We start from the raw sequence: 12,671 nt of genomic DNA, 5'->3' as shown, positions 1-12,671 counted from the left end.
AGAAAGTTAATAAACAAGAATAAAATGTTTTTACCTTTTTTCCTTTTGGGATTATAGTCTTAGCTAAAAGGCATTATTTTTATTGTACATTTTAGGTAACTTCATAGATTTGCCATCTAAATAAGGTGTGGTTCCCTCTAGATAATTTGTGTGTGGTATAAAAGGAAAATATATCTAAAATAATTATTTAAAGTTACTTGTCATTTGGTCTCTTATTCTTTTTGTCTACCTTTTTCCATTTATTCCTCTCTGCTTGGCATTTTAGGGTAAAAGTGACCCAATCCATTTCTTCTGTTTGATGTAAAGTTTTGTTAGATGTTAAAACAGACACAGCTGCATTCAAGGTGTCAAAAGTCTTTGCTCCAGCTGAGAAAAAGATTTTAAGTCTCACAGGAAACAGTACATGAACCTTGAATAGTCTCTTCTTCAATTCTTTTATTAAAGGTAAACATTCCTTTCTTTTAGAGTTTACCTCCAATAAGTAATCTTTGTCAAATCTTATTATATTATCTCTGGATTTGACAGGACAGTTTGACCACACATATTTTAGTACCGGTTCCTTGTTCTGAGAAGATATAAATCTTACTATTATTGATATTGGACTTTGCTTTGCTGGAAGATGAAGGAACTGCCAGTGACCTATGGACTCATTCAGTTCCATAAGAAAAAGACTCAAGTAAATTCAGAACATTTGGAAGCTAGGATGTGAGGAAATTTACCATATTGTCTCCTTCAATATTTTCCAGTAGTCCATAAATACGCAAGTTGTTTCTCCTTGACCTGTTTTCTAGGTCATCTAATTTGTTTGTTAGAAAAATATTTTGTTTTTAGAGAGACTGAAGTTGATGTTCTTATTCCATGAGTCTGCCTTCCATGTCATTTAATGTTTCTCCTATGTCAGCAATCTAAGTCTTATGTTGCATTATTAATTCTTGTAACTGCTACATTTGTTTTGTGCATTTTTCTTAAAAAGAGTCAAGTTTTTTTGTCCATTATGTCAAACTTCAAAAATAAATCCTGCATGGTAGATAATAACATTTGTAGTTCCTTCTTCATTGTCTGGTCTTGTGAAGTGTTTTTTTGATAACTCATTCTGTGAAGAAATATGAGCCCTTTCTGCTTGAATTTTGACAGATAAAATTGCAGAATTTAAACAAAATAATCCAATGTAGGGGATCACTTCTGTGTCTTTGCTGGACAGTGGCACAGGAAAATAACTTTCTTGGGTGGCGTAAGATATGGAACCTTGCTGGCTAGGCTTACGTAGGCCCTTGGGCCGATAGCCTAGTACCTACCTATGAACCTATGAACCTTTTATCACAGATGAGGTGTACGGAGCAAAATGGCTAAATGCTGGGTGGAGGTGGTGCTATCTATGGATGACAGTAACTCATCCTCATGTTTGCTCAGTTTAAACTGTTGGTATTTGCAGGACTAGACAACTAATGTGCATTTATGTGGAATAAGTTTTATATTTTACTCTTATTAGACCATTGAGGTATACACAGTCAAGAATAAGCTATAATTGCTGAGTGTGGGAGCTGTCTGTGGATGAAAATGCCTGACTCTACCTGTTATGTCAGTTTAAACAGTCATTAGTCTGGCTTTGCATGACTAGTGTGCAGTAATGACAGTTGGGGTACTTTATTGTGGGCTATTTTTTAATCAAAACTGGGCATTTTGAGGTACATACAGTCAATTAGTTGTAATTAATGGGTACAGATATTGGTGGAATATAATGACAGCAGTCTGAATGATCTGAAATAATGAGGACGAATCCAAAGCATGCAAAAGAATATAAGAATGTATGCATGGACCAAAAAAAGTGTGTGCTGGGGAAGGGAGATCAATGGTTTGAAAAACAACCAAGGCCCAAGGTGCACTGAATCCACCACTGCCCCTAGCACTAGCCATACTGCATTTAAATTAATTCCTGCAGGGTTAATTGTATGGACTTCCTTGTTCTTCTCAAGCCTACAGTGCTTGGAAGGAGACCACAACATAGCAGTATTGTTGGAATGCAGTTTGATATTGGTACTGAATTCACATCATCCAATGCTGTGGTTGTTGTTGTTGTGTCTTTTGGCTTTTCCCGGTTAGGGGTCGCCACAGCGGAACTCCGGTCCGCTAATGATTGGCAGTTGATTTTTACGTACCGAGTTGCCAGCCCTGACGCACAACCTTCAATGAAGGAATGCCCATTCATGCATGTCTCCACGCAGAAGATGCTCTAGCTGAGAGTCGAACCGGGCAGCGTCTTACTGTGAGGCGACAATTAAGCAAATTAAATATGATCAAATTATTTAAATTAAATAAGCAAGACAAAGAGCTGATTTACTTTTTTCATTTAAAATATTTCCTCTCATGCAAAAATCACTCTGACTCACAATCCAAGCCACAACAATAGTGGTTCCAAATCTCAATAATTTTCCATCACCTCCCATTTTAATCAAATATGTAGCTCACTCTGGGTGCCCTTATCTATACCTCAACATTATTCTTACAATGCAGTTAATAGTTTCACCATAATTTATATTACTTTATTAAGCAGTCAATCACAATGTATCATAATAAAAAAAGTTTCATACAGGGCATGTACAACAAATATTGAAATGGCAACTCCACAATGTGTAAAAGTATTCTGTTAGGAAAATAATTCTAGATAAACATAGTGAAACAATTTCAATAACTGATTGTGCAATATGCAAGTTCTTAATGCCCAGACTCAGTTTTTGTATAATTCCATGTCATGGTAGAACATCATAACAGTTTAAGTTTTCTTTAACATAGCAGCTGCAAGTCACAGTACAATAAGAAAATAATTAAAACTCAAATAGGACCAAATATTCTGGATCACTAATCTTCATGGCTTCCTTCATGTTCTGAATTTCCAAAGTTCAGCAAATTGTTTTGCAGCCCTTTCTTATCAATATCCATCAATGAAACTGCTCCTCCATAAAAATATGTAGTTTGTTACACTGTAAAGGCTGTTACAGCTCTTATCAGACAGTTTGAGATGTTAAACTGTGCACAGATAAATAAAAGTACAGTAGTACCCCCTTTAAAATAATAGACCCATTAATTTCAGAGATAAATTTTACTTACATAGCAATCCCCTGATTAAACACACCAGAGATGACACATTTATCCATAATATTTAGTCTCAAAGTTTCACTCTAAGCATACTTCTTTTGATAAAAGTTCACAGTCAGGCTGCTCCTTCCTCCTATCGTCTTTACCTTGTTGCATTACATACAGTCAGGCTGCTCCTCCCTCCTATCGTCTTTACCTTGTTGCATTACATACAGTCAGGCTGCTCCTTTCTCCTATCGTCTTTACCTTGTTGCATTACATAAAAGCACTCTCCTAACTACCATTGTTCCCTTTCCTTTCCTACTATCGGTGAGCCGGCAGTCACTCAGATTCACAAATCCTATGCATTCACTCTCCATTACCACTCAGAATGAGTGAAGTAGAAACTCCCTTAATTAAGTAATTTCGCCCTCAGTGTTTGTAAATCGCAACTCCGCCACTGCTGAAAAAACTTTCAACACATCTAGGAAAGTCAACCTAAATTTCAGTTTACATCTCTTGCATTTTTTAATAGCATCCATAAACTACACCTGCTGAAAAGTTGCTTCCAAATAATCATGCTCCACAGCATTCAAACCGCTACCACCCATTTCCTTCCTGTTTACGTAACTGTCATTGAAACGGTTCCATCTCAACTGTAGCCATAAACTGCACCAAAATAACATTGGGTTTGCCATAGATCTTCTCTGACACAGACAATGGCAAGCTAAACACCTTTGCAATTTCTACTGATGAATAACCTGCATGCCCATTGTGCCATTTTAGTTTTCACAAAATCCAGTAAATCTATTCCCACCTCTCTTTCTAATACTCCAGTCTCTCAGTTTTCCTCTGAGCCATGTCCTCCATTTTAACCACATGCTGCTCCATATGTTTAAGTTAGCCATCCAACTTTTTATTCTATGTTGTCTCATATTCTAATTTAAAGACATGTAATTATGAGTCCTGGAAGTATGAAAACGAAAAATGAAATTAAATGGGAACAGCAACTGTCAAAAAATCACTGTTTTCCTTTGAAGTTATTTTTTGCAGAGAAGGAAACTTCCCTGCACTCCCACATCCCTTCTTCACCCCCCCTACACACACACACTCTATATATATATATATATATATATATATATATATATATATATATATATATATATATATATATATACATATATATATATATATATGTGTGTGTGTGTGTGTATAATATATATATATATATATATATATATATATATATATATATATATATATATATTTAATATGGTTACCTACAGTTTCACACTTTAACCACCTGGTGCTTACCTGAAACCACAGCAAGCTGCTAAGCTAACAACTTCAAGCTCTTCCAATCTCTTTATGTGGCCTTCTAACAGTCCAATAACATACCACAATCTATGCTTCATTTCTTCTTCTTCGTTTCTTTTTTTCCTCCCCACAGCTGACCATTTCCTCCCCATAGCTGACCATCAGCTCCTTTCCTTGTTCAACCAGTCTACTGGACCCACCTTAGCCTCCCGGACTTAGCTTGACCCACTACCAGGGATGGTGAGCATATCAAGGATGCTGGTGCATTATCATATGCTACTATAATGTGTCTTATCCCCCACCTTGCTCCATAACTGGTGCCTTTGTGAGGAGCATGCCTGATTAACCTCTTGGACAAGCAGTATACTGTTTGCAGCATGGAGCTCACCAGGCACTTAACGCTACTATTGTAGCATGCCTAGGCTACCTCCCTCTCCTAAAATGTGTGAGGTAATGTTGATCACTCACACCCATTCACCCCACGTGGCCCCTCCAGTACCCATGCCACAATAAGGGTTTTTCCCCCCTTACCATGAAGCTGCTCTTCTTTTTAACTTCTTGTTATTTCCTTCACATTCAGTCATATTTTTTTATCATCAACAAAACATTGTTGCAGTGGCCAGCATCTGTCCAGATTATCATCACCACACAGTTCTTCCACATTCACTGTTTCAGCAAAAGTTTCTTTTCTTCTGCCTCCTTTCAACACTGTAACATTCACACACTTAGTACTGATATATTAATTAATTTTCCGTTTGAATCACCAAAATATAACTTTAATTAACCTCACAGCATGCAGTAAATGGGGAGAAATGCAACCTCATTAAGCACCACGAAACTTCTAAATTAAATAATAAAGTAATAATATTGTAACTTGTAACAACTATCTACTCACTATTAATTTACATTAAAACGATTATATGGATTATATGATACATACATATATATATATATATATATATATATATATATATGTATAGATATCGATACAGAGGTAGATAAAGATATACAATTATAAAATTCTCTAAAGAAGTTCAGAAATCAACACTTATGCCAACTTAAGAACATTAGAGACAATTCCACCAAACTGCTAAAAAACATGAAAAAAAGTGCCACATTATGTTAACAAAACAAACATCACATATATTTTAAGCCTTTCCCCTGCACATCCCCACGCACATACATACATACATACACATGTGCACACACAACATTAACTCAGAGACTGCACAAGAGAGAGGAAAGCAGCAATTTCACAGTATGCATTACTGTGCGACTGTCATTACATTTGAAATAATAAACATACTAGGTTTACATTCGACCAAAATCATCTCTCCATCTTTTGATGTACTGACAAACACCTATACAGTGGATATAAAAAGTTAACACACCCCTGTTAAAATGCCAGCTTTTGTGATATAAAAAAATGAGACCACAATAAATCATTTCAAAACTTTTTCCACCTTTAATGTGACCTATAACCTGTACAATTCAATTGAAAAACAAATCTGTTAGGGGAAAAAAATTTAAAAAATAAAAAAGGTACAATAGGCTGGTTGCATGTGTGCATACCCTTAAACTAATAGTTTGTTGAAGCACCTTTTGATTTAGTTTGTAAACTTTTTATATCCACTGTACATACAGCATGCGTGTGTGTGCGTGCGTTTGCACGTGTGTGTGCGTGTGCGTGTACGCGCGTGTGTGTGTGTGTGTGTGTGTGTGTGTGTGTGTGTGTGTGTGTGTGTGTGTGTGTGTGTGTGTGTGTGTGTGTGTGTGTGTGTGTGTGTGTGTGTGTGTGTGTGTGTGTGTGTGTGTGTGTGCAAATGAGGTAAGAAAATGCCTATAGCTGACCTGGAAATGCAGCTGTGGTGTTATTTATTCGCTACAACTTTCAGCTGCAACCTCACCTTCTTGAATCCCTATTGCTAAAGAATCCTCAAGCCACATGTACTCTTCATAAGCAAGCAAACCACATTTGTGCAACATCATTTTTTCATGCAACATATCAACATATTGTGTGTGCACTGCATGTAAAACATCCTTTACGTGTACACCATCCAGGGATTCTGATTGGTATCTCTTTGCCCATTGTATCCTGTTGTCAACATCAACCACAAGTACTTTGTGTTCTTATGCATTTTATTTAAGTTATTAGACAGCTGTGCCTGTGCTTAATACCTGCTTTCTAATGCCTGCCTTCTACATCAGTTATTAGGTTGAATAACTTAGGTTTCTGCTTATGTTTCTAGTTGTATGTTGTATTACTGTTTCTGTTGTTATACTGCAGCTGTTTTGTAAATGCTATTTATTGCTTTCTTATTCTTTGTTGGGGATATTTTTCTCCGTAAGATTACATAGAAAAACTGTTCCCTAGATGGACATTTCCAAAGAAAATAAATAAATAAGTATGCAGAATTTGTTTTTCAATGACACTATTATTGTTACAACAATGGCTTGGCCCTTCTCACATAAATAGATGTGATTGAGGAATTTTATAATGTATGCAAGTAAAGGTAAAACAACATTTAAGCTTCTAGGTAGGTTATCACATTTTTCCCACAAGTGTAGTAAAGAACTTCATAGATCTGCACAATCACATTACTTTTGTGTTTAGTTTGTTGCTGAGGGTGACCTCCCTAAAATTTTCCCTGGAATTGCAACTGCCTGATATTACATCCTTGTTTACTGTTAACCAAAATGTTTTATTACAGTATGTAAATTAATGACTAAAGCTCTTTATTAAGTTGTTTTGAAGATATGTTTAAATGGCAGGACAGAAAACAAACACTTTTAATTGCAAGTTCAACATTTAAAGCGTATCTGGAAATAAAATGAAATGCAGTATAAAAGTCATGCTTGAGAAATTGACAATATCCCATTGAAATATCATTTAACCCAGACCCCAGATATTGTAAAATGAGAAACTGCGTAGTCAAAATGTACGGTTTTCTAACAATATTCCGTTCCAAGTGTATAAACAGCACTGCGTGCATAAGCACAGGAACAGGGCATTAATGTAACACCAAGTGTGCAAAATACACCCTTGTGCTAAAATGGCAATTCAAACGAGGCTGATCCACATGGGATGCATTTGACTCCCCCTGCTTAGAGGTTTCTTTGAATTTATTGTATTAAACAAATGGTACAGGGTACAAATCTCCACAATCCCACATGCAGGGAACTCAGCCAGAGTGGCCATGGATCTCTCCAATATGCCCTCCTTCTTACACAGTGTGATAGCCCCCTTTGTCCCTGTATAGGACTTGGCCACCACAAAATCATCAGTTTTAATGTTTTGCAAATGTCATTCACACTGTTATTTTTTTTTCAGCAAAATTGTACTCACACTGAACTGATTCATACACATACTACGAACCTAATAACTTCAAATGTGTTTCATTCATACGTATCTGAAAATAAAACATGACACCGCACAACAAAGTAACATAAATATGTGCATTTTGTCTTGAAAAGAAATATTTAAAAAAATCAGCCACCAGAGTGACAATTACTATACCTATTCAGAAACAACACTACTTACTGAGTAAACATAATATTGACCTCTGAGACAATCCTGTGGGAAAAAAAACGAAATATATAAGAACAAATACAGATATGGGACACAAGTGATGACTCTACATCAAACAGTTACTACTAAACAGGCCTGTCAGTATTCATCTAAGCCTTTACTTTTACTTACTTTTGAAAACTGCATAAGGCTTAGTGGACCTTTTTTAGATGACACCAAAGAATAAGGAATCCATTAAAGAAAAAAAAGCACAGTTAGGATGAGTACATGCACTTAATAAATCTGGAATGAAAAATAATGAGCAAAAGTACAATATTTTGTTTGTGGGCCATACAAGCTGTTAAGTACCTTCTCACTCACACCTTCAGTTCTAGCTCTTCCTGCAAAGTCCTCCCCACACCTGTTTAACTCCGTTACAAAGCAGGTATCTTGGGTGGCACAGTGTCATTGGTTAATGTTAATGGATCACAGTAATTGGTTCTCTAGTTGTACAATGGATTTGGAGGTTCCATGTGCAGGGTCATAACTGGAGCTGCGAAGGACAGGACATGCAGAGGACAGGACTTGGGGGAATTAACAATAAAAGGAGCCTGAAGCCTTGACAGAAGTGAAACTAGGAAAAAAAAAACACCATAAAAGTAAGGAATAAAAACACATGAAAAGAAAAAATGAAGCCAGCAACTGGATGGCTGAGAATAATTAATTTATTAATCAGACATTATAAAGACTTCGATCTCACAGACCAGTTTCGGCATAGAATTAGCTTAGCCTTCTTCAGTGTGATAAAATAGCAAGCAAAATAGAAGTCCTTTAATACAAAAATGTTAATTAGAAGCAAAAATACTCTAACATGATTGGTGAACTCATGAATAAAACATAAATAAAACATTCAAAGATGTTCATTAAGTCCTGGATAAAAAAGAGCACCTAACTTAATTATCCATTTTTTCTCTTTAGTATTTAATTTATTATGCCAGCCAGATTTCACTGTGCGATCAACTAGAATTTTGTCAATAACAAAAAAAATGAAACCTTGCTGTAGGGTGTTTTAATGTGTGTTTATAGAGCGCATTACTGGGTTTTTTACATTTGACATCACTTAGATGCTCAGAGATGTGTAACTTGAATGGCCTCGATGTCTGTCCTACATAGAAACAGCGGCAACTGCAGCATACCATATAAATTATCCAGTCACTATTGCAATTAGCAAAAAATTTTATGTCATATACAGTGCTACAATTGCTGCTTGAAAATTCTTTAGTCTTTAAGACATGTTTACAATTAGTACAATGGCCACAAGGTACACATCCAATAAGTTTATCACCCAGCAAAGTGGTTTGTGTAATTTGTAACAACATTGATTGTGAATGGTGTTTGTAATGATTAAAGTAAGTACCTAGGTTTTTACCCTTTCTAAAACGAAAAAGAGCAATTTGGTGGTATCACAGAAGACAATGCAGGATCAGCGGACAAAATATTCCATTTTCTTTTAATAATATTAGTGAGTTGTCCAATATTCCTGCCATAAGTGGTAATAAATCTGAGTGAAGCGGAAGAAGAGCCTGGTTTCTGTTTATAAGTGAGCAGATCATCCCTGCTCAGTTGTGATGCATACCTTTTAGTAATAGTGATATGGCCTGGTTGATATCCCCTATTGTTAAATCTATGTACTAAATCCTGGCTGTATGAATGAAAAATGTTGTCATTTGAACAATTACGTCTCATAAACTGAGACTTAGGAATATTCCTGGCGATATGTTTTGGATGAAAGCTGGATGCGTGGAGCAAGGTGTTGTATTGGGGAAATTTTCTGAACACCTCAGTGTTGAAGGAATTATCAGGATTTCTTCTGATCTTAACATCCAGAAAAGTGATAACATTTTGGTCATAATTAATTGTAAAGTGTAACCCCCATTTGTTATCATTCAGGTATTCCACAAATTCATGTAGATATTCAATATCAGCCCTCCACACCATCCAGCAATCATCCAAATACCTACGCCAGATATCAATTTCAGGTAGATATAAGTTGTGCGTATCATCATAGATGATCTGATCTTCAATGTATTCCATGTATAGATCAGCATAAATGGGGGCAAAAGAAGCCCCCATAGCAGTGCCCTTAACTTGTAGGTAGCACTGTTTGTCATAGAAGAACACATTCTTAGTTAGCACATGTTCTGTTAAAATGCTCAAAAATGTATTAAAGCCAGGTTTGTACATATTGGATTTTTCCAACCAGTATTCGATGGCATCCAACCCTGCCCAATGAGGTATATTGGTGTACAATTAACTCACATCAAGGGTGCAAAGCCACCAGTCTTGTTCGATCTGCATGTCATTGATAATACTGAGAAACTGTGTGGTGTCTTGTATTCTGGATCTGACCCATGAGAGTAGAGGTTTGAGATGTTTGGTCAAGTATTCAGACAAAGGTTTAGTAACAGAGCCAGTACCCGCTACAATGGGTCTAACCGGTGGATGTACAAGATCTTTATGAATTTTTGGTAAAAAGTAGATATATTGCCTGGCTGGATCAGAAATGGTAAGATGTTTCAAAGTATTAGGTGTAATAATACCATTTTCAACAGCCAAATTCAAAAATATATCAATTTGCTGTTTAAACATAGAAGTCGGATCAAGAGGCATCCTGGTATAATACCTAGCATCATCAAGCTGTCTATGTGCTTCTTTATCATAATCCATCCAATTCATCACCACAACAGCTCCTCCTTTATCAGCTTTAATAATTACTATTTGTTTGTTGTTAACAAGCTCCTCCAAACATGCCATATCAAGTTTAGAGATGTTGTTTTGTAAAAGTGATCCTGTATTAGAGCTAAAATGTAGTTCTTTGAGAGTACTATGCTGAAATAAGCTGACTGATGGATGCATGGGAGGCATAAAAGATGAAGGGTGGTATTTGAAACCATCAGTAGATAGGCCCAGTGATTGCCCAAATTATTGTTTGTCCTGTAAAAATAGCTTTAAGTTAATCAATCTACAAAAATTTACTACATCTTGAGCAAAAATGTCCTCTGCAACAAAAAAAAACAGGTATAAATGAAAGTCCTTTGTTAAGAAGAGTGATTTGTTGCTCAGTTAAAACAGTATCAGAAATGTTGCATACATTATCATGAGCATTTATTTGTTCGTAAGCATTTCCATTAAGTTCTGTAAGCTTGTGACTTTTGCGGTGTTTTCTGTCCCCCCTCCTCCTGCATGTCCTAAAGGGTTCCCAAGATTGTTGCGTTTAGGTGAAGGGGAATCCATGGTGTGCATAGTGTCAATATCAGTGCCAGAAGAAATATCTGCATCAGTGTTATCAGAATATATATCATGAACAATTTAAAATGGATCTTGGCCTCTTGCGTTTTAGATGAGGGTTATCAATATTCAATGGTTTCCCAAACTTAACATATTTAGTTTGTTTAAAGGGTTGCCCTCTTTCGTAATTAGATTAATCACGATTACATTTTTTCAGTTTCCTATCCTTTAGTTGTGCTTCAAAAGTGAGGAGGTCAGAACTAAGCTTAGATAGTAGACCTGGAAACACACTATCATGCTTATAACCCTCACAATCAGCAACAAGTTTACTAACCCTAGGTGACTCCTTATCAATAATTCTAGTGTAGTATTTAGAAAGTGATTCAACAAATTTTAAAGAACATTCCTGCGGAATAGAATACCACTCATTTAGCAAAATGTCATCAGGGTCTGCTACCAAAGGCTGGATTTTGACCATCAAGCCTCTTGGGGTTATACCTTTGGTTAAATAAGCTTCAAACAGCTTGAAATGCCATACAAAAGACCTGAGCATCCTCATTTATTTATTAAGTTCAAAGAACAATTTTTCACAACATTGTGACGAATTACCAATGTTCAGGTCATTTGAGCCATGAGAAGATGTCCCAATACCAAATACTGCCAGGTCCTCCCTATCAGAGGATAGACCAGAGAAAATATTTTTAAGGTCCATGGTGAATAAACAAACAAATATCGTGTTGGAATTATATCAACTAAGAACTCAACACCACGTCCTGTTTATTAACAGAAATGGACAATAATGGCAATTGGACCAATCACCCTAATTTGTAAATATAAAAAATATTTTCATATAAATGAGGTCACAAGCCACGTCCAAGTCAGGACAATAATGGTGTGATTATTCACAAAAGCAAAGCATTAACATCACTATGGATAGATGGCATCCCCAATGAAAAAAGGCATATCAAGTGAAAAAATATAGTCATCAATAGGTATAACATCAAGAGGCTCAGTGAAAACACATTACCAAGTCAAATGAGTGTCAACTATTAGCCAAGAATGTGTGTTAACAAAACATCCATATCCATATAAAATATAAAAAATGTACAATATTACTAGAATATATCAAAAGGAATCACTCTAATGTCATAAAAAATATAGTAAGAACTAGAATGACCAAGCAAAAATAAGGAGTACTATATAGTTAAGAGGCCAGACAAATGCCAAAAGCCTTCTAATTACTATAGAATATTGATCAGTGATGTTATCCAAAAGACTTCTGTAATGGCCTCAAAAAACATACCATAGTTCAGACAAAATAGTGCAATAGTGAATTCAGTTGTTTAGATATTGACAAAATTCTAGGTGATCGCACAGTGAAATCTGGCTGGCATAATAAATTAAATACTAAAGAGAAAAAATGGATAATTAAGTTAGGTGCTCTTTTTTATCCAGGACTTAATGAACATCTTTGAATGTTTTATTT

The 12,671-nt window shown here is 35.8% G+C and overlaps 1 protein-coding gene across 1 annotated transcript in view; it reads right to left on the bottom strand.

Annotated features, from left to right (window-relative positions):
- The window catches only part of LOC122800112, a 300,532-nt gene that overhangs the window by 146,383 nt on the left and 141,478 nt on the right, over nt 1–12,671 (bottom strand). Inside the window, exon 3 of the mRNA XM_044069633.1 lies at nt 7,931–7,963. Coding sequence (XP_043925568.1) covers nt 7,931–7,963 — 33 coding nt within the window. The remainder of the gene's footprint in view (nt 1–7,930; nt 7,964–12,671) is intronic.

Source organism: Protopterus annectens, chromosome 4.part0 (genome assembly GCF_019279795.1).
Source record: "Protopterus annectens isolate FY-2018-M chromosome 4.part0, PAN1.0, whole genome shotgun sequence".
NCBI lineage: Eukaryota > Metazoa > Chordata > Ceratodontiformes > Protopteridae > Protopterus > Protopterus annectens.
The sequence above is the reverse complement of the archived record's forward strand: the minus strand, read 5'-3'. Positions and strand labels throughout refer to the sequence as shown.